General features: G+C 45.4%; 1 protein-coding gene across 10 annotated transcripts in view; it reads right to left on the minus strand.

The window, feature by feature from the left end:
• Positions 1–26310, minus strand: part of FRMD4A (FERM domain containing 4A) — an 814406-nt gene that overhangs the window by 214797 nt on the left and 573299 nt on the right. For all 10 annotated transcript variants that reach the window (XM_086919678.1, XM_086919676.1, XM_086919675.1 and 7 more), the window contains exon 4: positions 10461–10553. In XM_086919678.1, coding sequence (XP_086775804.1) covers positions 10461–10553 — 93 coding nt within the window. The remainder of the gene's footprint in view (positions 1–10460; positions 10554–26310) is intronic.

Below are 26310 nucleotides of genomic sequence, written 5' to 3' on the forward strand. Positions count from 1 at the left end.
AGCTCCCTGCTTGCAAGAGCAATTTTTCACTTCTTTCCCTGCAAGTCTGTGGACAGGGAAAAAGAATAAGCCTCCGCCCAGTGGGCGGGAGGGAGCACTTCTGCTGTTCCCATCTGCTGGAACCGGAGTGTTTGCTTTGGCTTGGCAGGACTTTTCACATATCTCGCCAAATCAAAGCAAACAGCTAAGTCCCGGGGGTAGGCACCCTGGGACATTGCAGGAGCCAGCTCTGGGGAGTGGTGGTCCCCAGGGACATTATTGGCTCCAGCAGGGGGGCCAGGCGCTGCCCCTCCTTTCATCTGCCAGGTAGGTGGTGGTCCTCAGGGCCGTATATGGCCCAGGAGGGGAAATGCCCGTCTCCATCCTTCTATTTAAAAAGTAAGTAGTCCGGGGGAGGGGGTGGTCTCTGGGATCGGGGAGCTGTGCAGCCCCTCGTTAATTTTTTAACACTTACCCCAGGGAGCTACTGGTCCCCGGGGCGATGGTGGGTCTGCGTGGACTCCCTCCCATTGAATTTTATCAATAGCCTGAAGCCGAATCCCAAGATGGCTGCAAACACTTCCTGGTTGATCCATGTCCCTATATATAAAAATTTGGATTTATTTTTATATCTCAAAAACTACTGAACGTAATTACACCTATTTACAAAAAGGTTGCTTTCTAAACCAACAGCGACCTCTCTGCCAAATTTAGTGTAATTCCGTTTAGCAGTTCAGGCAGTAGAGGTGTCTAAAATTCAGATGGGAATTTGCATGGGTGAAAATGCATTTTGGGACCTCCCTTTCTCTCGGCCCCTGCTTGACAGCATCCAGAAACTTTCAAGCAGCAGCTGAAGTGAGCGTTGTACTAACTTTGAAAAATGTGTGAAGATTCATCAAACGGCACCAATGTTATTGTCAAAAGAAAATGACTCCTCTGATAGAAACAGGGTCCTAACTATGACTGCCTACTGCATACACACACACACACACACACACACACACACACACACACACATGTGTTGTATTTGTATATGTGTTGTATTTGTATAGCGCGAACAGTAACCCGTAAGCATCCCGGCGCTTGTACTCCTACCACAAGGGAACCCCTCCTGGCTTTTCCTTGTGAGGTGTCCACTCCTGGGCATCCCATGGTGAAACCAGGCATCCCTTGTGAAACCAGGCATCCCTTGTGAAACCAGGCACACACACACGCACACACACAGACACACACACACACACACGCACACACACACACACACACTTCTACAGTGGGTTGAAGGCCACGTCGTTTGTAAATGTCACTTCAGAGATGGCAGCGAGGAGCCATATTACACGTTATCTCATGTATTTTCTATATTACATGTTCATCTATGGGTAGTTGGCTTGAGAAAGCTGCTTTCTTCAAAGTGCAGATAATAGTGGGCACGGTTTAGATATTGTTTACCTTTGATAAATGAATGTATGAAATAATCTGGTTGCAGCATTTACGGCATGATTGTGAATTTATCACATTTGCCCCAAAATTTGTAGATTTTCTCAAAAAATGCAGATTCTAGCTAAAAGGTATGGAATAACATTGGCAGAAACATTTGCACGTAATTTTCATTTTTTACGGCATAATTTAGAAAACCTTGTCGAATAATTTAGTCCTTCATGGCGCATAATTCTAGTAGACCTGATAATGTTAAAATCCTATATGGTGTTTTTGATGCTTTCATTTTGAAGACGAAAAACACATTTCTGTGGTGTCTGTCATTTGCACATCACCAGTAATTTGCAAAGATACTACTCGGTCACCAAAATGCTTCACATATTTATTGCTGGTCTGATATAACTGCTAATCAATTTAGGGGGTTAGGGTTTAAGAAATTTGATAGTCTGAGTCTATGATGTGAGATATTGCTCCATATAACATCGGGTGTGCATGTCCATCTGGGAACGAAGAACTGGACGTTTTCAAATAAGGCTGCAAGAGCATTTAAGTTCAGCGACTTTTGATCCTCTGGAAATGCCTGAAATGTCTTGATAACATAGATCGGTAGTGAAAATGTTAGCACTCTTTGCAGCGCGCGCCAGGACACTGATTCGAGCAGACCCACGCGCCCCTCACTGCGGCTCTCGTTAGTCATCGCGGATTCTGATTCTAATCGCTTCCGACACACTGGCGGGTTCAGAAGGCCAGGGCAGACGTCACTAGCGGCGTCCACCGGAAGCGTATCCATGAGCAGCTCGGTCAAGCCAGCGCCGAATGCAGGAAAACTGGGGGTATGAACAAGTGAAGTACCCCAAGACGAAACATTAATAACCCTTTGAGTGGAAGGCCTGCCTCAGCCCCAGTGCCTCCCACAGACAAAACTAATACGAATGGTTTACTGCATGCATCCTTTCGACATTTCTAATCATGATTAGAGTTATTTCTTCTCCCTAATGGAATAAATCCATCGAGATAGCTTAATTAATTTAAAGGCAGCATATTGCCAACATTTCATGTTGTGCAAACTCCTAAAATTGAATAATTCCTGGATGTTGATTTGCTCTGCCAATACACGCACCACACAGATAGTTGAACATTTTCTCATTTATCGGTTTCAGCTGAGTTAAAGTGACAAGGGGAAGGTTAAGAAGTCACAAAGGATGTAACTGCAGAACTTGTAATACAACTTCCAAGCTGTACCACCAAGAACCCTTCCCACTGTGCCCTGCGCTTCTGTTGGCTGCTAAAGGCAGCTTAGCACTGCTCAGAACTCAGTGCAACATGCAAGCCAAGGGTTTGTATCCCAGCGCCCGCCCATCTGACCCTTCTTCCATGATCAGTGACTGAGTACCACTGTGTTGGGTAATATTACAACCTGGGTGCTGCCAAAGGAGCTGCAAGGCGACTGCTGTGCACCAAATGCTCTTATAGTCTGAAAGCGATACCGGGTTTGCGCGACTGACAGGCAACTACGCAATTTACCTTATGTGACTTGTATGAAGGCTACACCATTGCAGGACAGACAAGTTCAGACTTGCTTAGCCATCACCGTAGACTTGTTTAGCTTTCTGGGCTTGGCCTCTGATGATCCGATCACTTTTTGTGATGCTACCAAGTAGTTCACTTTTTAAAATCCGCTACAGGATCCCTCCAATTGCACAAAGAGGACAGACACACACAATCGACAGGTCCACAGTGTGGCTACTGTAGCAGTCGCTTGTGTCTGGTTTATGAAATGTTCAGTAATTTTTCAAGAATCACCAAGCACAGTGGAATGGTTGCTGCACTAGTCTACCTAGTGTCACTTCAATAAAATGATGGAATATGGCAATTGCCAGGCTCCCATATATCTTCCAGGGCCTGGGTGCTGTTGATCGGTGGGGGGATGGATGCTGGTGCTTCCAAACGACTGAGAATGGACGCGCAGAAACCTGCGCATGCGATGCCGCATGGAACGGTAGAGCTGTCAATGACTATCTGACGTATCAGGAGGTCTTGCTTCTAAATGCCCAGTGACTTCTGGGGTCTTGCCGGAGGGCTGCAAGGATCTCCTGTCATGATACAGATGAGGTTTCTTCCGTGCAGTGTTCCATGCACTGGTGCCTAAGGGGAATTGCACATTCACATGAACGCTAGTCTAATACAATCACAGTAAAGCAGACCAGTAAGGGGTTTCTCCATTATATGCATTTTAGCTGCAGTAAAATATCAGTTTGCATGGGAGATTCGCGTGTAGGCAATCACAGTCATTTTATGTTACACTGTTGTCACACCCAGATTATTTTCTTGGTAGACCAATTAAAAAAACAATACGTAGTGACATTATAAAAGGGCACGGCCCTTGCCTGTGCTACCAAGGACAGATGTGAGTCAAAGAAGGCACTACGATCACTTGCCTAGTCCATAAGAGAAAACTAAACAATGATGTCCCACGTCGATTTAATCTAACATGTTTGACACTGAAGTAAGGATCTCCATCTCTGAGCTGGTACTGGTAAGTACTGAGAGACAGTACGGGGGCTATACTAATCTTCTGACCCCATCTGAAAAGCCAGCTCGTATTTGTAGAAGGAGTTGGAACTTGAGCTTGTGGTCGGTGATGATCGAAACATTGCTAACAAGAAATGGAGGGGGGTCTTTCATGCAGTATCCCATATGCAGTTGGACTTCTTGATGGTAGAGGCATGGATTGAGCGACTTCTATTGTAGAAACCAACAGGCGAAATATAAGAATGAGAGAGAGAACATCTCTTCCTCTATAACCCGTTTTTATGCAGGTAACTGAACAACACAGGTGAGCGATGCAGAAAAGCGAGAAGTACCCATCAGGCTTATCACACCAGATGAACAGATGGAGACAATATCCACTTTCACTCACTTTTTATAGAGAGGATGCAAAATGGTTTTGAGAGTAAAGAAGGCCTACTTTGATAAAGACTACCTTCCACGTCATCAGGCAATGCATCGGCCAGGTAGGTTATCTGGTTTTGCCAGTTTTTGCTCCTCGGTCATTAGTTGCTTCCAAACACAAGGCGAGAAGGCCTGACTGCTCAGGAGTTCTTTGGTAGTTTAGTTATCCTCCCAACACCTCTGACAAAGGAAAGATTTTCCATTTATCATGCAACCCAGCTATCCACTCGGGCCCCAAAGCACACAGTAGTGTCAGGCTTCTATGCAAACAGTTTGAGGCTCTACAAAGGAAAATACTGTTGAGTGCAGAGTGTCAGTGCCATGGATAAGACAAGAAAAAGGCGCACATTAACCCAATGGGCAAATCTCAGAACAGCTTCTGTCCCACACAGTGCATCAAAGGACAAAAGATGCCGGAACTAGAATTGCTGCATTGGGTCGCCACAACCAAGCACATCATATCCCGTCAAGCATCTTTGAGCAGAAGCCCATCAAGAGTACTGCCCCCAGTATCTGCCATCCCATTATTAGTACATGCCATCCCATTGTCAGCATTTGCCATCCCATTGTCAGTACCCTCCATCCCATTGCCAGTACCTGCCATCCTATTGTCAGTACCTGCCATCCCACTGTCAGTACCTGCCATCCCATTATCAGTACCTGCCATCCCATTATCAGTACCTGCCATCCCACTGTCAGTATTCCTAGCCATCTCTGTCCTAGGACCAGACGCTTCTCATTGTAACTACTTGGGCAAGGCTTACATGGAGGCGGAGTGCTCCCTCGGGCAGAAGCATGGCTCTGGAGCACACTGTCTTTTCATTTACACTCATTTACAATACTCTGATTGAGGACTGAGGTTCATTTCTATAATACCTGTATGCACAAACATCACACAAGACTTCACGTTTGTAAGGGACAGCACGCATCGGGTCCTGAGTACACTGCAAAATTACAAGTCTAGACATCAGCCTGGCCAACCTTCCCACAATCCACTCCCTGAACTGTGCCTCAGCATAAGTACTCTAGAACCTCTAGCATGCATGCAGTGGTATCAAACTATGATATTCATCTTTAAATGTACAGTTTCATCTTTATACAACTGAGAGGTTTCCCTGTATCCGTTTCTCAGAACAGGGCTATTGCCTGTACAGCCGCGCGCAGCATTGCGACTGCTTCTGCAGACCTAGCCACCACCGTTGCCTTCACACTCATGGAGGTAGTTCTGCTTTTACAACACTGGCAAGTATATTATTCTGCGTTCGATTTGCAATATGAGTGTACTTATGCCCTAACATTTCATGCCACTATAACATTTCCTTACAACTTTTAAGGAATTAGATAGAGAGGCGATGAGATGCTGTAAGAAATTAAAGTTGACTGAAATCCTCGCTGCTGTTATAGGGGATCCCACAAGGTGGGCATCATGGCTGAAAAAAGAGAATTATCATAAGGTTCACCTGCAACACAAGGAATTTAAAGATCTTTGGGTGTAATTGACACTTTAATACTTCTAGTCCCAGAATGCACCATAATGTGCTAACTGGGTGTGTAGTATAAATGAGTGAAACTGTGAAGGGACTAATGTTTGCACTGTGATCAAGACCTGTCGGTCGAAATGCGTTGAAGGAGGAAGGAGTAATGGCTTGCTACAAGGAATACACCGTCTGTGAAATCCCCCCCCTGGGAGAGTGCTGCATGTTTTTTGCTTCGGTGAGAAATGGTAATTCGAGGCTAGTCCTGCCTCGCCACACGCACCAGCTGTGCAAAGTGCGCCCTTCCAGTGGGACAAAATTGGTGGTTAATATATATATATATATATATATATATATATGTTTGTATTTTTAACATGGACTATGTAACATCTTACAACATTTAAAAATCTGCTTCTGTGTACACAGTGTGTAAAATTAAGCAATACGATCCATAACTACTAAAGAAGGAAGATCTCCTTTTCCTGATACAATCTTAATCTTCAAAAGGTCCTGTTGGATGGGGCAAAGTATTTGTCGGATTCTTCTTCAACCTCTGCCCTCAGAAAGATCTCTGCAGTTTGTATTGATAGATATATGCATCGAATTGTGGTTTTTGAATGTTGATGGTGTCAAACACTTATAGTCGAATTACCTTTACTACACTGAATTATTTATTTTTGGGATCTCGACACAGAAGCCAGATTATGATAAAAATGTACTGGTAGTGTACTACTCTATATTCAAAGTTTCTGTACGTTGTTAGAGTTGTAGGTACACTATTATTGTATTGCACACACTCCAACTGTTTTCCCAGGCACCAGTGGTGACAGGGTGTCTTTAGTGTCTAGCACCCTCATCCCTCGAATTGTTTTATTGCTAACCTTCATCAGCTTGCATTGGATATGCAATAACATTACCCACTTTTACACTCTGAAGGTTTACAAATTAAAGGGAAACCGAGGTGACAGTAATAGTGCGCTTTTGACATGGAAATCCAACACAAATAGGCACAGAGAAGCACGTATTCATAAGCATCTCTGGTAACACTTGTTTAACTTCTAATATTTGAATCACTTCATTGTGTGAACACTTAATCAAAATACGACCAAACTATGTCACTCAAATATTGTGACCTATTTCATTTTAAGGCTGTGAGATTTCTTCAACAGTATCCAATGATTACTGAACCTGAACAGTTTATAACAACATGACTTGAACAGCTTGTAAATATGCAACATAAACACTGTGTGACTACTTAACACAAACGTGGAGAGGCTGCTATATGCAAGCTTACCCCATCACTGCATGACAACTTCACCAAAGCACTGTTTGACAACTTCAAACTTGACTTAGTGTGCAACAACGACACTCAGTGCCGGTCCTAGGCCTTCTGAGGCCCCGGGCGAAAGGGAAGATGTGAGGCCCCTCCAAGTTACATCACAGAAAGTGACTTCGCAGGACTTTTGATCTTAGTTATTTGGCATCAGTGAAGCAAACTAATGTGGATATCAGTAACATGGACAAAAGTAGAGGGAATGGAAAACAGGTGAGCAAATATCCATGAGTGTAACACTTGCCGTCTCCTTGAAGGATTAGTTGGACATGCCCCCAAATTCCAAAGGAACCAGAGGGTCAAGAAAACAGCAGCAAGCGAGCGCCTGGAAGCTCTATCCTCTGCTCGTCTCCGCTAGTGCTGATCCTGTTCCGACTTCTCTGGGTACATATTTCATTTGTTGAATGAATTAATGTCTGTGCGATAAATCTGAAGCACTTTCGGAGGTCTCAGCCTTAAATAAATCGCCTGTGATGTTTCTAGCGTGGCTTCTTTCAGCGGATTAATCCACTTTTCCTGCTCCATTCTGTGTCTCTGTCCCTTCTCTCAGCCTACATCTCTAGATATTCTCCCTCCAGCTCCATCTCATTTCCATTCATCCTCTGTCTGCTCGAGGTCCCCAATCTCATTCTTTCCATCTCTCTGTCCCCGTCACCCATGCTCCCCCACCATTTATTTGCTGTCCACCTCTCTCTCTCTGCCGATTTGTGTTTCTCTATCACTCTCTCTACGTCTGTCTCCGTCTCCACCCATTCGTCCACTTTCCAAGCCCCCTTTTTCCACGTTCCCATCTCTATCCTCCACACTGATACCGCCACCCATACCATCGCCAAATGTACCCACTCTCCAAACACCCTCTCAACTCTCCTGTTTCCTCTTCAACCTCTCGAATTCCCTCTCCCCATCACCCCATTGTTTATACCCCACCTTTCTTTATCGAGGTCTCTTGATTCTTCTACTTTGTACTCGCCAAATCGACAATTCTGCCGTTTCCATCTCTTGCTACCCATTTGCTGTGAATTTCCGTTTCCACATCTCTTGTCCCTGCCTCATTCGTTTCGCTCTGAATTCCTCTCCCACTTTCTTCTTGCCTTTTCCCGCGCCGGTGCAATTTGCAGGTACCAGGACACAGTTATCTGCACTGCTTTCTGTGTACTGTGCATTCAGAGCTGCAACCCCTCAGGGGCTGAGCAGATATTAGTACTTGTTGCAAATTTATTTAGGTGCTGCAGGTTTTTTTAGTGGATACGGTGACAGTCAGACTCTGCCCCTTGTGACCCCCACCCCTTTTATGCTTACCCCTATTTACGGTATCCCTGTGTACATTTTTTTTCTCCCACTTCCAGCACTGGTCTCTTTTTTATTCTGAACACACGCGTTCTCTTTTACTCGCAGACATGCATGTGACCTCTCTGACTCGCCTGTCCACCTTTCCCCTCTGGCTCTGTTGTCCTGCCTCACACTTTAAATCTGCCAGTTAAACCACTCTAAAAAATCTACTCTTCTATCCCGCCCACTTTCTCATCATTTCCTTTCGTCTTCCTCCACCTAAACTCGCCTATTTGTATTAGATACATAGCATAAACAGTGCAAAATGATTATATACTGTTTTGGCAGCACTCCAAAGTTTCTATAATATGGCCCAAGCGGTCTACTCATTAATTCTGGTCTCATTCTGACACACCCCTCTCTCATATTCTGCTTCCTTCCCTTTCCTATTGCTTTTCTCTTCCCCTCTCTCAACATCACTATTTTCCATCCATGTCTTATTCTCTCACTTTACCATTTGCCTTATTTAGTTTATACATCTTTTTCTCCGCCCTTCTCGTCCCCCTACTTTCACCTCCATCAATAGCCTTTTAACATACATTTCACCTTCTCTCCTACTCTCTTTGTATCTTCCTTTATCCTGCTTCTTCTGTTGCAGCCTCCTGTACTATGCATTAGCACAAAAAAGAAATTTTCAACAAAAAAAAATGATGGCCTGGGGAAAAGCAGTGAGCACAGCACAGTGCATTCTTCCGTCCGTCCAATATTATCGAGAGTGTGTGTGTTTCTCAAAGGGGCCCCGCAGCGGGCCCCCCCCTGAGAAACACACACACTCTCGATATTATTGGACGGACACAAGAAGAATGCACTGTGCTGTGCTCACTGCGCAGCGCTTTTCTCTAGGCCATCATCATTTATTATTCCCGCAACTGCGTGGCAGGCGGCGCCGGAGGGGCCCCCCTGAGAGCGAGGCCCTGGGCGGCTGCCCATACCGCCCATGGCTAGGACCGGCCCTGACGACACTCAAACACTGTGAATGCTCAAATGAAAAGCAGGGAGTGTACTCCTCCCAACCACTAGGTGACAATTTCACCCACACTTTAGAGCAGTGGGGCAACTTTGCACTGTGTGGCAATTTAACCCAAACACTGGAAGGCTGTTTTAAAATGAAACAGTGTGACTCCCAGCTGCTGGTACACTCCATGGTCCATTGACACAGAAATCACTTGTTTGTGTCGCGTGTAAAATTCAAATGGTTTGCTGTCTGCCATATTTAGTGTGCCCACATTTTGTATTCACTAAACCGGGTAGGCCGGACATACACCAATTACAAAAGCTGTACCACATTCACCAAAATCTACTCAACCCTCATAGTATCTCCGAGCACTTGCTGTGTCTTTGACTTGGCCTTCATCTACTACTGTCCTCTCTTTTACTGCTACATCTGCTGTTCTGTCAGCTCAATCTTCACTTCCATCCTTTTTTGTTTGCTAAGCATTGCTCAGTGTATCAGATTTATCGGGACTCTGTCTTTTCTCTTCCATAGAAAGCAAAATGCCTTCCAGTGCCAGATCGCCTTACACATTTATCAAGATGCATACCTTGGTTTAAGCTTATTTTGCAAATGTGCATAAGCAACAGAAACTTTGCATCATGGCCACCAGTGTTTTTTTATGCTGGAGGTCACCTGAATAGAAACAATATTTAAGCACACTCCAGGCAGTCGTATGATGGCCAGAATGTCTTCCTTCCTGTGTGTGAGTTGGGGACTTGAACTATCGTTTTTGCTTTTGATGAGCATGCGAGTGCATGTAATTCAACCTCTCGATGCGGAGGCGGCCTGGTGCACCGGGCGGCCTTGCATCCAGTCACTTGTTAGCGGCAGCCTTGAGGCATCCATTAAAAGCACGCTGAAACCCCCAACGCCATTAGATCAGGCACCTGCAGCGCCTGCCCAACAAGCCCTTCGAGCGCCACAAGGCAAGGTCGCCATATGACTGTAAACAGGAAGACGGTACCTGACGCAGAAGTACAGGACGACCGGGCCGGACTTTTTGGGGAAGTCGTGCTCGAGCACTCTGCGGTCCAACTGGAGCCAATTTAGATGTCCCCTGTCAAATAAAAGGATAAGGCAGCTTGTTAAATAGGAGTGCTTTCATCGTCACAAAGCAGGATTTTCATTTTTAAGTTTAGAATGCTTTATATAATTTTTGAAGTGAAGTATAAGTATAAAATATACATATTATGTTCGAACATTTCTATCACATCTAATCGAATACTGAGAAAAAAAGAAAGCTAGAAACAATTATAACATCAAAACCAATTTGAACAGAATAAACAATTCTACAAAAACATATGCATTTGAACATTTTTAGGCAAGGGACAAAAAGGAGGGAAGATATCAAGAAAAACATATAATAAGCAAAACAGCCTTGCAATAATAACTTAATAACTTGTTAAACATATTGACAATTAAGTTGTTTCATATCTGGAAACCATAGAAGTGGGCCGAACGGCTTGCCTAGATAGAAATGCTGTGAGTGGTGACCATAATAATTATTTTTTAAACATTAAAGGCATAGAGGTAGCATGAGCACGATCTAATCTATGATGATGACATAAAAGATTCCATAAACCAGTATATGGACTTTTAGTGGTATGCTTCCAATTTGTGGTAATAATCTGTAGTGTAATAGCTACAATCAAATCAATAAACGTACCCTGAGAACGCCATGTGAGGGAGGAAACGCCCCCAAAAATGCGTAAAAACTCAAGAGATATTTGTGGATAAAATTTCATTCAACTTCTTCCAAATGAGCATCCAAAATCTTATGATTTTTCTTTGTCCTTTGGTTAAAAGATTTTGGATGCTCATTAGGATTTTTATTTTAACTCGATTTCCTGCTCGAAACAAAACTAAAGATAAGAAAACATAAAACACAATGTATGTATCTGTACATTCCTATATAGTATTCTTAACCTGAGGGTACCAACGTGCTGGACACAAAATAATGGTTGTCTGTTGTGACGGCGCACATGTTCTGGGACTGCCCTAAACTGAGATATTATTGGGGTATAGTTCACCGTACACTGAACGAATTAGCACCGGATAGGCCTTACACCACTGCATCCTACTGTCTACTGGGGTTAGGCCATAAAGAGAAAAAGAGGAGTGTGGCTACCAGATTGGTGGATCTGGTGTTATTGCTGGCGAAGAGAGCAGTGGCTATGAGGTGGAAATCAGCTAGGCCACCGACAGTGGAGACTCGGAGTGGGGAAGTGTTGAGGTGGGGTAAAGCAGAGGGACAGGAACTTCACAGAGAAGAGCGCAGAGGCCTTAGGACGACTCCCATCTCACTAGATTGGAACGCTCTTCTACTGGAGTTTGAGCGGGGGTACGGGATCAAGACGATTAGCACCCATATGATGGTTTGTGCAGGGGGACGCCATGCTGACCTGGTGACACCGCGTGCGATGAGAGCCACGCATGGACTCTGAGATCGGAAAGACATGTCCCTTACACGAGATGCAGACCTTGCCAACACTGAATATGGTTCGATTATGTTACAATGTAGGAGACCAAGAGACCCAAAAGATACTACGTGAATCCTTATGAACGGGTCAATGCCGAACTAGAACCAATATGTGGATTGAGAAAGTGCTGGGAAAGGGGGAGGGAAGGGGGGAAATTCGGGAGTTGGGAGTTAAACCTTTACACGCAAATCAGAAAAGGGAACTGTTGAATTCTATATTATTGAGGACACTGTACTTATATTACATACCAAATGCAAATTGAAAAATGCTATGTGCCAGTGACTTTATGCTGTCAATAAAGACATTTTCAAAAAAAAGTCTGTTGTGACGGCACCCGTGTACCAAGACTAGCACTGCTTTGCTCAGTGTCAGAACTACACCATGGAATTAATGACTGGTTGTGGTTGCTGAACTATATTGGTTATTTCGGTTTGCCTCTATCAAGAATCACTAATTGCTGTTGGAAATACACTTCCGTTCTGTGATCTCTCCACTAAGGGCTGAGTGATAGACCACTGTTCCAATTTTGGAATATTGGAGCACATCATTAATTGGTGGCCAACCTCATTGCTGGGGCGCTGTCTTATTGCAAACTAGGTCCCCTACATCCTCCACTACCCGTCCTGAGGAAGACCCGCAGCTGAGGTGTTGATCCTCCCTCTACAGCGCAAGGGTCGAAACGTCGACGATCTCCCCTATCTTGATGCCTGTACCCTTTCTTTCCCCTTCCAACCCCCCCCCAAAAAACTATAGATAGATCGTATGATTAATATACGTGGGGCAGGCGCTATACTAAGTGAATAGAACCTTAGTTACTGTTCAAACCATTGGATTACTATTCTTTTTATTTCCTTCTTTCACTTGAGCACGTACTTTTGCACTCTCCACTGCACCTGGCAGATTCTACCCAATTCTCGTTTAAAAAAAAATATATTGTATATATGATTGCGAAATAAATTGCAGATTTATATTGCTTTAAAAAGTTTTGTGTTTACATTTATTCTTGGGTATCATTAATAAGACTACAGACGCATTTGGTTTTCTGTTGTTTTTTTCTTCCTTTTACTTTTCAGGATTAAGTCCCACGGAGCAACTCAGATTTAATATGAGTTTTACATTCAATTGTGTTTAATGAATTGTGTCTAGGACCACTTTATTCTATATTATCCAACACCCAGGTCCTTTGACCATTTTGGGTTGCACCCCATTTTCTTAATGGACACAAAATAAAGCCATACCTTAACTTACAAAGAATAATCATGAGACAAAACAATATAATACATAAAATAGTAATCATTCCTTGGGAGAGAGTGAAGAACTCTGCGAAATGAAGATGGTTGATGAAGGTAGCAGGGGGTGGGTGTAAGGAAGAGAGAGGCAAGAGGCAAGGTGAAGAGAAGAGAAAGGGAGTGGCAGCAAGAAATCACAGAGCAGTGGAACAAGAGGCAGGAAGTCAAGGGTCCTTCACTTAGAAGGTAACAGGCTGACAGGAGAAGATGTGGACTAAGGGGGAGTGCGCAGAAAGGGGTGCAGTTCAAGGTACAGAGCTAGCTTTAATCATCAGACACAGGCACACAAAACAGTAGGTGAGGTAGAGTTCAGAGACGAAGGTTTTCAATTTTCTTCATAAGAGCAAAAGCAATCGGATAGTTTGACATTTACTGTTAAGGAGTTCTAAATTTATGTTGTAACAGCAGAAGAAAAGACTTTTATAGCCAATGTCTGTGGGGAATTGTTTGGGCTCCAAGGTCAGATTCTTGAATTTCCACCAGGCAATTAAACATTTTAAAGCAAAACGGTTTATATAAATGTAAGGCTTTTTAAAGGAATCATTATTTAAAACAAGCATTAGAAATGCAATAGGTCTCGCAGCATTAGAGTTAGTGCTTTTAGAATTGTTAATGGGTTTTTTTGTAAATCTTTAGCATGAGGGTGAGGGTGAGAATGAGTGAGGGTGAGTGAGGGTGAGGGTGAGTGAGGGTGGGTGAGTGTGAGTGAGGGTGAGTGTGGGTGAGTGTGTGTGAGTGTGGGTGAGTGTGGGTGAGGGTGAGGGATTGAGGGTGAGGGGTTGAGGGTGAGTGAGGGTGAGGGGTTGAGGGTGAGTGAGGGTGAGGGGTTGAGGGTGAATGAGGGTGAGGGAGGGTGAGGGGTTGAGGGTGAGTGGGGGTGAGTGAGGGTGAGGGGTTGAAGGTGAGTGAGGGTGAAGGTGAGTGAGGGTGAGTGTGGGTGAGTGTGGGTGAGTGTGGGTGAGTGTGGGTGAGTGTGGGTGAGGGATTGAGGGTGAGGGGTTGAGGGTGAGGGGTTGAGGGTGAGGGGTTGAGGGTGGGTGAGGGGTTGAGGGTGAGTGAGGGTGAGGGTGAGTGAGGGTGAGGGGTTGAGGGTGAGGGGTTGAGGGTGAGTGGGGGTGAGTGAGGGTGAGGGGTTGAGGGTGAGTGAGGGTGAGGGGTTGAGGGTGAGTGAGGATGAGGGGTTGAGGGTGGGTGAGGGTGAGGGTGAGTGAGGGTGAGGGTGAGTGAAGGTGGGTGAGGGGTTGAGGGTGATTGAGGGTGAGGCGTTGAGGGTGAGTGAGGGTGAGGGGTTGAGGGTGAGTGAAGGTGAGGGTGAGGGTGAGTGAGGGTGAGGGGTTGAGGGTGAGTGAGGGTGAGGGGTTGAGGGTGAGTGAGGATGAGTGAGAGTGAGGGTGAGTGAGGGGTTGAGGGTGAGGGGTTGAGGGTGAGTGAGGGTGAGGGGTTGAGGGTGAGTGAGGGTGAGGTGTTGAGGGTGAGTGAGGGTGAGGGTGAGTGAGGGTGAGGATGAGGGGTTGAGGGTGAGTGAGGGTGAGGGTAGGTGAGGGGTTGAGGGTGAGTGAGGGTGAGTGAGGGGTTGAGGGTGAGTGAGGGTGAGGGTGAGTGTGGGTGAGGGTGAGTGTGGGTGAGGGTGAGTGTGGGTGAGGGTGAGTGAGGGTGAGGGTGAGTGATTGAGAGTGAGGGTGAGGGATTGAGGGTGAGGGGTTGAGGGTGGGTGAGGGGTTGAGGGTGAGTGAGGGTGAGGGTGAGTGAGGGTGAGGGGTTGAGGGTGAGGGGGTAGGTATTTTGGGATGCGAGGTGACACCGCCACGAGACCTTGTCATAAATGCATAACACTGTTCACAAAGGAAGCAGCTGCTCTGCCCCATCTACCCTCCCTCCTCAGTTTGTTAGCACGCCATCAGCATCCACATATCTGAACAGACAACTCCCTATCCAGAGGGCATTAGGCAGTTATATAAGTTATCATGTTATTAAAGCCCGAGTGGCCTCAGATGGCAGTAGCAACAAGACGGACGGACGGAAGAGAGGGGAGGGGGGAGGAGAAATGCGACACGGAGGGAAGGGGAGGGGGCGGAGCGGGTTAAATTATACAAACAAAAAACAAGCCTTTCACCGTAACACGGCGGGCAGGGGAGGTGGCGGGCAGGGGAGGGGGCGGAGAGGGGAGAGGTGCGACACGGCAGGCAGGCAGGGGAGGAGAGTAGAAGGAGGAGGGGGGAGGAGCTGTATGTGTGAGTGCTCCCGAACAGGACAGGAGGCTTGTAGGAGTCTGAGGGAGCATGTAGACAGCACAGGGCCGAAAGGAGACGTGCATGTATGTGTTTTTAAGAGCAGTAAGTGTCAAATGAAACAAGCAGCATGTGCATGCCGGTAGGGGCAGGTAAGGAGAAAAGGGCAGAGGGTTTGCGTCTGGTGTGCGCGCGCACATGAAGGGGTAGGTGCAGGCAGGCAGGCCTGTGAGTGTGAGGTGCAACATTTATTACCACCACTACCTTCTTGTGTTTTTTTATCTTTGACGTAAGCCCTGCCATTTTCATCCTGCTACTAACAACTGGGAGTATAGCACCAAAGCATATGATTTGCTAGCAAAGATGTGGTTCATTGTCCTTGGAAAAATGTAAATGTGCTCTCATCCTAAATTCAAGGCCAGATAGCTGGATACATGCAGTTCTTAACCAACATCCAAAGGTCGCTACCTCTAAATTGGGATGCCACGGATTCTGACACTTAAATATGCTTGGGAAACATATATGTAAAATGCAGATTCCGTCATCCAAAAATATGAAGTTATTTACTCCAGACACACCTCCTTGTTAAACATCGAAAATACCCATAGCTATTTGCCATCATGCCCTAGGACAGTGAGTGTGGCCGGACAGTGGCAGGACAGCAGGGTGCCGCTGCCTGAGAGGAAGCTACCGAAAGGCCGAGATCGGAGGCACCGCAAATGCGGTTACGGCCTGAAAGGTGAACAGCAGGATGATGTAGGCGATCACAGAGGGGGGTCTGCATGGTGAAAGCAGCGGAAGAGACAATCGAGGCTCTTGCAGAGAAACGGGCCTGGAGCAGAGCTTCTCGAATACTGGAAAGACAGAGAGACGTGCGGGGGCCTGACCCTGTGACAGTGTGGAAGTGAACCGCGGGGGCCCAGAAACCCGAGTCAGACCCCCTGGATTCCTGAAAAAGTAGAGACACTGCAGGCAGCCGCAGAAACCACCAAGAACCCGCGGATCAAAGCCCGGACAGTGCGTGCGGAGGCCCAAACAGGCTGGCAGTGAAGGGAGGGACGCTGGCAGATACAACCAGCAACGAGCAGAGGAAAAAAAGGAAAAGGCGATCTGACCCAGCGAACGGGGAAGTATGTACAAATGGCGTGAGGCCTGAACCAGTGAGGAGTGTAGCGGTCCCGTAGACGGAAACAGCGAGGTTGTGACAGGACTGGGGCGTTCTCCCTCTGCAGCCTTACCCTTGGACATCTAAAGCAGACACCACGGGGTGAATGGAGTAAGGAGCCGCTGCCCTCACTGAGACAGGCCGGCCCTGGGAGCTATAAGCGCCTCCCTCCCCCACAACAGAAGCTGACCAGTACAATCTCGGAGGACAGAACCGGGTGAGCACGAGACAGGGTAAGACTGTCCTGTTCAGTGAGACACTGAGGGGCCAAAAGAAGGTGGAAGGGTTGGACGAGCACAATCAGGGGGGAAAAACAGAGGGCGAAGGGGGCGAGGCTTGGGACCCTAGAGCCACCACAAGATGGTGTGCAGGAGAAGTAGTAGCACATAATTGGACGCCTCCTGGCGGACATGGCGCAGGCACATTGATGAGCCCACAACAGACATAGATGGTGGAAGACGGGGTGGCCGGCCTGTGTTCCACTGGACTACCACTCGGAAGAGCACAGGGGATGCGACCACAGCGGAAGGAAGAGAGGGGAGGGGGAGGAGAAATGCGACACGGCGGGAGGGGGCGGAGCGGGTAAACAAAGACGGACGTGCACGCGCACGCGCTTTTAAGGTCAATGCGCATGCGCATAAGCTCAATGCGCATGCGCATTGACCTTAAAAGTCACGGGCACTGCAAGGAATCGCCACGATTCCTTGCAGTGTAGATAAAGAGTGGATAAGTCGCAATACTCTCGCTTGCTCGATGCGCATGCGCATCGACAGGCGAGACCTAAAAAGCCTATCCCTGAACATCTGAAAACTACAGCTGGCGTTTTGGAAGAACAACATTCATAATCACAACTGAGGATGGTGCACACCTGAGTGTTCAACAGGTAAACTAAGATAAGTTAATTGTGAAAAAAATGGACATCCAGGGATCTGCATGCAATTCACCAGTTTAATACATTATAGTTAATTACACAATGAATCAAACTATTAATGCAATTAGGCTTTTATTCTTGACTACTTAACAAAGAAAATGCTCCAGATTACGTTATAGAAGACGCGGAAGTAAAAATCAGCTCAAGGAAATTCATGCATGTTTTATTTTGTTTATCAGTGGATGCCCCCGGGGCAAAAAAAAACTACAGTGTAACTTTCTACTCACTGCTTGCCCTGTGTTTTTTGTCTTCTAGTGTTACTGCCTAAACACAATCCTTTCAGACGCAGCAGCGCCATCCCATGGCATACTGAGGTACAGTCTAATATTAATAAAATGTTAGCGAGTAGAGTGTGAATTCGAGTACTCAGTCACTGCAATGTTCACTCCAAGCAGGCACTTTATGAACTAGACTTTCATTGACACCCTTCTCGGAATAAAAGCATCTATACATCGGAATCAGCCAACACTGCTCTAATGTACATGGCGTATATGGGAGTGTTTGGTTTAGGTTTTCATTTCAATGACTACCTGTTACGTGCACGGAGTCCTGGTTCAGAGCTGCACTGAATCACACCCTGGAATACCAAGGAAATCCGAGGTTCTGTTCATTGCCGCCACTGTACTCTGGTCTATTCTGATATTAATAATATTTCAGCAGCACCTGCGTGTACTGTGGCAGCAGAATAGCTAATTATGGCATAGCTGGCACACAATAGAAGCACTTCTAAAGGTATTCTAATTTCTGTCATAAATACAAAAACAAGTAAAGTTTCAAATTTACTTGGGAACATATGTCAGAATTATCCAATAGTCTTCAACATGAACCTTCTTCGTGTGCTGATGAAGTGCCTGGCCAGGGGCTGAAACTTCACCTGTGTATTGCATACTTTCTCAACCTCGTCCATCAGCATTGCACGATCAGTTTGGTAATGTGGACTTTTTGGTAACATCTTGGATTGGTATTACGCCATTTAGTTTCACTTTGTTTTTACTTTTACTCATATCACTATGATACATTAAGGTAAACATTTTACCTTTTGCTTGTCAGAGGAATTTTCCTCTGGCACACACAGTGTTGAGTAATTTTTGTTTCTGCCAGGCACACAATTGTCCTATTGTGCACATAAATTAATTTGCTGCTGCAAAGTAACAATTCTCGTAGCCACTGGTGGAGGCCCTGAAGCATTATTAGTTGTGTATATATATATATATATATATATATATATATATATATATATATATATATATATATATATATATATATATATATAGAGAGAGAGATAATTTACTATTGCATTCTTTCTCGTTTCTAAGCACTTAGTTGTATTCAAGTTGTCAACCTCAAAAGGATGAAAGACTGAGTGGGCCCTATTAGTATCCAAACTCATGTCATGAGGGTTATTCGATGTCAGCCGTGAATGATTAACACCTTGGCTGCTAGGTGTTTCCCCCCCCTGTGCTGGAAATTACTCTTCTGCTGTAATCATGACGAGCTGAGCTCGTCATCAGCATCGAAAGGGTTAACTTACTTACTACTATGCTGGCTGTAGTTCAGCTATATCTGACTTGAACCCTTTTCAGAGTTGTCTCTGATTATATGTGGGGTTTTGAACACACCTGGCACTCATTCCCATACCAGCCTAACTTGCCTCTACTCATCACTGCCCCCTTTAACCCTTCCATTTCTTGGGCCATCCTGGAGGACACGTGATACTTGTAAGACCAGAAGGGATGTGGCTTTGTGCAGAGCAGAAATAGGGACAGACTGCAGGTGTCCTAGGACCTCTTCTGGTGGGGTTTCCAGCGGCTCTGGCAATGGGGGTGTAGGAGTTGCTCCAGCACCCCCAGGTAACTGTAATGATCTCTCAACAACAGGCTGTCTAAAGGGTTCCTTTGACCGAATTCTGATCATTCTTGTAACTCAGTGTTTCCTCCCCTGACTGAAAAGATAAGGCATTGTGTAATATGCTGGAGTACAGAAGAGTATGGAAAGAGACAGCTGCAGTATGTTCATGTTTTAAAGCATGTGTGTAAAAATCTGCTTGGTTTACAAACTAAACTCTTCAACTACTGCAAAAATAACCACAACACCGAAACACAGCACAGGTCATTATGAGCCCGCGGTATGCAAAGAGGCACCACTGCACCTCTCAACAAAGCCCTGACTCAGTATTTACATTTCATTGTCCTCTACACCTCGTAATGGGCAGCGCTTTATATGGAACTATAGAAGTGCAGGCACTCTCTCTTTACAGTACCTGTTTGCGCCTTGGAAGTGCTGGTACTCCCCCATTGAATGTATTGCAGGGGTGCTGAGAAGTGCAGGTACTCTCCTTTCAAATTCAAGAAGTGCAAGTACTCAGTACCAGACAGTACCTGCCCCAAAGGCTCTACGGACTCCATTTGGCTGAGGGGACTCTATGCCCCACTGTACACTGCGCTAGGCGGCTCCAGAGCACACATTCTGGGAAGAAGGGGGCGGGCCTCCTGACTAGTAATCCTACAGCGCGGGCCACACCCGGGCAAAGCTGGGCCAAGGGCGGGCCCATCTGCGCCGGTCTGCATCCAGCCGAGGCTGGGCTGGGCCACCCCTCTGACGATTGTTGCACAGGGTCAGTAATCTACAGGATTTGGCTGCCTTGTCATTTAACTGCAGTTTGTCCTCGGTTATCTATATATCTATATACTTTAAATCACGATGGGGAAGACATAAGGGGAGTCCTCAAACGTAGTTGACAAGAGACCGGGAACCTAGAACTCTATCTTGACCTTCCTTAATAATGCAGTGGGGGTTATAGCCGAGGAAATTACTCTTGTTCAAGACAAACGCTAATACTATAATCATATTTGATGAGGCTTTGCCCCTGACTCTGCCTGCTCACACTTCTACATCTGGTATTACTAGGGTCGATGAAGAGGTGGTTCCTATAGGGACACAAGGCAGGACATGTGCTACTCATGCAACACTCAAGTTACTTCTACTAAAGTTCACAAGGAAAAGAAGGACAGAGCTGAGTTGATGTCTAGTGGGTCATTTTGGAGTTTCAATGTATTCAAGGAGTCCTGGATTAGTGCAACATATTTTTTTCATTTCTTTTTTCTATTCTTTTTTTCTCTTTTTTTGATTCAATGGGTTCTAAAGTTAGAACCACAGAATACAAGAGAGCCAACACGTGTTTCGCCCCTTTCTTGGCAAGCAGGCCTGGGGCTTTCTCAAGGCATCAGGAGTAGAGACAAGGAGTAACTCTGCTTGTGTGACTGATGCGTAATAAAATTCCTCAGGTGCCTTTGCATAAAATAGGTAAAATCCAATACTATACGCAGGTCTCTTCAGTTCTGTTTCCCAATCTAGTGTTGCCGCATTGAATACATCGTTCTCAAAAGGAAAATCCTTTATTCGTACAAACAAAAACGTCCCTTTCCCCAAAAAATGTTGTTTATAATGTGCTCAGTACGCAATTTGTCCAGTTTCTTTGAGGAAATATGCCTTAGACATTTGGTTTTGACTACAAGAACATTGGCAGGATGGTTTACTGGTCCTAGGTGGTTTTAAATATCCTCCCGTCACGCTAGTGCCTAGTTCCCATTAGAAGAAAGCTCATCTAGGCATCCTTGGGAAGGAAGCATGTCACGGGCCATACTCTTCAGACCAGCTCTGAACTCGTTGTTGGTAGGTGTCTTGCTACGAGTTCAGAGCTGGTCTGAAGTTTACTATGACGTGAAAAAAGGGAAGATCTTGCGCTGACCAAATACTCGTTGACCCACTATTCGATGGTTAAGTCAATGAACAATACCGGACTGTATTTTAAGCTAGACATTCCTCCCCAACAGATATGACTTCTGACTTATTTTAGTCTGAATTCATTTACCCAGATATGTTAGGATGGCATAAGCCCATCGAGTTCCCTGTAAGTACTTGTGAAATAGCTACTATTTCAGATACTTTGCACATTGTTTTAATTTGCCCCAAATATAATACGTTACAGTATAATCTTATTTGCCTGCTTTTATTGTCAATGAATTTTAGCAGGTGTCTTAAATTCATGTTTTTGAGTTGTACTGACTTTGATGGCCCAATTTTACTATCCATTTTTCAAAGTTTTAGTGAATTGTTTGATTTTATGTACTTTGATGATTTGCATTGATCAAATGAAATAAAGCGATTCTTGACTTGACCTGCCATTTTAAAGCACTGGTAATGGGGGATAACTTGCTATGAAAACATGTTTTCCCCTGTTACGAGCTGGAAACCCCTGAATATTGAGGAATCCCCCTATATAAATTACCTGGCACCTGACAATAGTTGTACTGACAAAAAGTACAGCATTTCTGCACAATTTGGAACCCAGGTCCAAGTACAAATTTCAGAACAATAATCTAGGTTCACATTTTGGACTTACCTTTAACATGTGCTCAGCGGTTGCCAGCACAGATTGGAGGTAGGGGACGGGGGCAGAGACGCGGGGGAAGCGCCAATTAAATAAATAAAATAAAATAAAAAATGTACCTTTTTGCCTCTCTCTCCTCCGTAATCCTCCCTCGCTGGCCTGAACAGGAAGCACACCCAGTCTCCCAGTCAGCAATTCACAACGCTCCCTTAGCAGCTTTGTGATTGGTCTGAGCGCCGTGTTTCACGCTCAGACGCTGACTGGGAGCCTGGCAATGTTCTACACCCAGGCTGTAATGCAGCCTGCATGGAGAACATGTGAAGTGCGCAAGGCTGTTAGCTGGCCCGAGAGATCTGGCCAAGCAGTCACTACGCACTTAGGAGGGTGCTACCACTTCTCCCTTGCCCCCGCCCCCTCACGCAAAGCAGCCGGAAGTAGGACAAAATCAAATGATGATAACGTGAGTTCGTATAATTTTATTTTCCCTTCATTTCACTGCTAAAAAGCAGTGGGGCGATGCGCCTACAACTTAGTAGAGGAGCCGCTACTGCTTGTGCTTCAAATAACACTACTGGGCCTCAAAATACACCCTACGTACACTAAATGGAAATCTCTCATTAAGCACACTGGACCTCAAAGATGCCTTTGAATTCTATACAACTCTGTGTCTTTAGAAAGCAGAGGTTCCTGCGCATCTGTTCCAGCACCACTGAGGCCTATGCAACAATACTTTACCATCCCGCTCTCTTCTGCTCCACACGCGACCCATGAGACTCCATCATGCCACCCATCCATTCTCCTCCCCTCGCCTCTCTCTCCCACTCGCTGCTCTATGATGGCTTTAGTTGCCCGCGTCCTGAGGTTCCTTCCTGAGGTACATCAAGCAGATGCTTCCTGCTCTGTCCTTTCTCCATCCATCAGAGAGGAAAGCAGCAGGCACTGCAGACTTCCGCTCAGTCCCAGGTGTTGTCTCTCGTGCACTCATTACACATCACTGCTTCATCCACAGCATCACCAGCAGGATGTGCAGGGCACACATGGGCCTGGGTTCGGATGAGTATGTGAGATGGGGAGGTGGGCCCCACACCGGGGTGTATTTTACTATTTCACTGAATTTCTATTGGGGCATATTCAGCACGCGCCACCGCCCTGTCCAAACCCATACTCGGCATTCTCCATGGTTAGCTGAGTTGCAGACAGGATCTGGACAGAGTACACTATGAATCTGACAACGGGAATAGAAACAACAGACGCTCCAGCCAGAGCAGGTTTCTGCAGTTACCATATTCATACTGGCTAAGACATCATGGGTTTTGTAAATGTAATAAGCCTAAACGGAACTGCCTGCTTTCATGAATACTATTATAATCCACTAAAGAGAGTTTAAATATAGACCTTTTACCAACACTGCTTTCATATTCTACCCTAGTATTTACGTGAACACCAAATTGCACTGAAATGATTATGGAAAAACCTATGAATCTATTACCATTGGCCTGCTCCTGCAGGAAGGAAGTCCCTGGAAGTGAGGGGAGGTGTGTGGAAGTGTATGAGGGTGACGTGGAGGGCTCCCACGGCTCCTCCTCTTCACAATAACACAATTTCGGCCTGCAGCCACACAGATACCCCACCATCACAGCGCTGTCATCATTACACTACGGAAACAGGGGCAATCTTGAAACCCCAAAGGTGGCATTTTGCGGCAAATGAATAGCAGCAAGAATCAGATACGATGTATTATCAGCACCCACAATGTTGTCTTCCCTCGGTGAAATTCCTTCTCTGGACGTGTGTGTGTTACATGGACATAGAAACTATGTGTCACTGTTCCTATGTTTGTTTTACATGCGCTTGGGGTTGTATAGCTCTAAAAGTTTGTAAACCAAGACACTTTGTATCTCCTGGCTCGAACATCTAAAGATCCAGATGCACATTGCTGTCAACCTGAAGCCACAATGCGTCAAGAATACTAAAGATCGCTTCGACCTCTGGAGATAGAAGGTGTGTGGCCGCTCCAAGGGTGGTACCGTCTAGTCTCAGTGGGTAAGTGCCCTTTTGGGTATAATGAGGACCATTGCAATGCCAGAGCATCAGCTTCAGTTTGGGAAACAGGCATTTTCTGAAAAACGTCCCACTGGGGAAGCTGTATGTTTATGTACTTACTTTTAATAACTTACTAGTGTGGGTACAATAGCAAGACCACAAGTCCACTTCCCTCGATGGCCAATGTTAAATTGAATTTTGTACTGAAAAGTTAAGGTTTCAGACTGTCATATTATATGGTAGGTCTGAAATAAAATGTACATACAATTAAGAAATACTGTATGTCTTCCATTTGCATATCTGAGGGTAGAAGAATCTATACCCCAAATACACACTATCCACTGCATTACATAGGGATAAAGGGCTGCCACGGCTTGACCGGAATACACACATATTGGGTACACTATGAAGTGGCCCTCGGCACAGCAGGAAGCTGCCTGGCGGAAGGCTGCATCCCCAAGACGAGAAATGGAAGAAGGACACTTTGAGAGGTTCCGCTTTGTGACTTATGTAAAGTGCAGGCTACGGTTAATTATTCATAAAGCAAGAGGCATCTCCGTTAAAGTCGCGTCTCGTGCCCTCACGGGACAAAGGCAGCGACTGCCTCGCGCCATCCCTCCCAGAGCCTGAAATGAAAGATAAGGCTCAATGCTTTGATGGACAAAGAGGATCTCCTGATCCGGTGCTCGCTAAGGACTTAGTCGTGTGACACAAAAATGCATGAAATTGTTTCTACAGACGCATAAAATATGCACACATAAATATGTTTTCCCTATAAATAAATGTTTTCTTGTTTTGTACATTTGCTCTTATGAGCTAGCATTTATTGTGATCCATTTTGCTTCTCTCACCGGATGTTTTTAATTTGCTTTTCTCTGCTGTTACTTTGCTTCTCTGTCCCTGAAGCAGTCCACACATTGATGGGACACAATCAACACACCACGCACTGTTTTATGAAGCGCCAATCCCTGGACACCAGCTATCCTGAGAGTACACTATCTGGAGAGAAGGTTCTCGAAAACATACAGGTTTAATCTGTGGACCCACGAGTCAGAATAATGTGTTATATAGTAATGCCAAAGGGACCCATTTGCAAAGTATTTTCACCTGTAAAGATCCATTTACACCTGAAAATACCCCACTGATGAATGCCAGGAGCTCACAAAGATATTCCTGGTGGGAGTAAATTCATTTACTACGGCATATTTCCCTACCAAATCCCTATACATCTGTAGTAGTAAATCTGACTCAAGGGGTGGAAAGTGGGCATGCCATAAGGATGTTTTGGAAAGCATAGATCTGGGTACAGTGCTAGGCATTCCAAACCACGATCTAACCACTTTCCACCATGGAATTGGTTGAAGATTTACTCCAGTCCAAGACTGGAGTAATTCCCCTCCAGAACAGGATTGAGAAACTGTCACCCCCAGATTTGCTGTGGATGTAAGAGAAGTGTTTCCTCTCTGGGAAAAATTGCTTTCCCTGTGGAGAAAAAAATAGAAACCACTGTGAATTTACATAGGCTCCATTCCCCCTGGGAACAGAACCTGGACGAACTATCAAATGACTTTCTCAGTAGTATTCCTCGAAACATACCCCTGCCACAGCTCTCCAGGCAGACTACTGAGAACTGCACTTACAACAAACACGTAAAAGTATGTTCAGGCCCAGATCTGACTCTCCACGCTTACCTTTATGATTTATTGGTGAATCAGCACCATAGTATCTGGTACCTTCTAAAAGGCTGCAAACATACCACACAGTGAAAAACTGGGCAAGGTAGCTATATAATACGCGCCTCGAGACCCTACGGGTAGGTAGTGCGCTCTATAAATGTCATTGATTGAATACCACCGCTAAACACAAAATATTTTGCAAATCTGAACTACACAAAAATGCACAGAGTATATTATTCACATACTCGCACGTGTATGCTCCAAACTCCCTTTCACAAAGTAGATGCTCCCATTTTGAGTAACCAACTATGCTCATATTGTGAATAAGCAAAAGCAACGCTCGTGCTCAGCTCATGCAGAGTAAGCGGCGTACCCTGCACTGTAAGGCGCTTGTTTCGTAGTCCACTGCATGAGAAAAACTGTTGCGCCAGAGGGTGGACCATAAACACCCCGACTCCAGATACTCATAATTTGTAGAATTTTATTTTTCTCCTTCTAAAAGGCAACAATATATACAGTGGAGCTGTGCTGAATATGGGTGCATCTATAAGGAGGGTCTGATTTTTTTTTTTTTTTTTTAAATATATTTTTATTGCAGGAATCAGTACAACA

The sequence above is a fragment of the Lissotriton vulgaris genome, chromosome 1_1 (genome assembly GCF_964263255.1).
Source record: "Lissotriton vulgaris chromosome 1_1, aLisVul1.2, whole genome shotgun sequence".
Classification (NCBI taxonomy): domain Eukaryota; kingdom Metazoa; phylum Chordata; class Amphibia; order Caudata; family Salamandridae; genus Lissotriton; species Lissotriton vulgaris.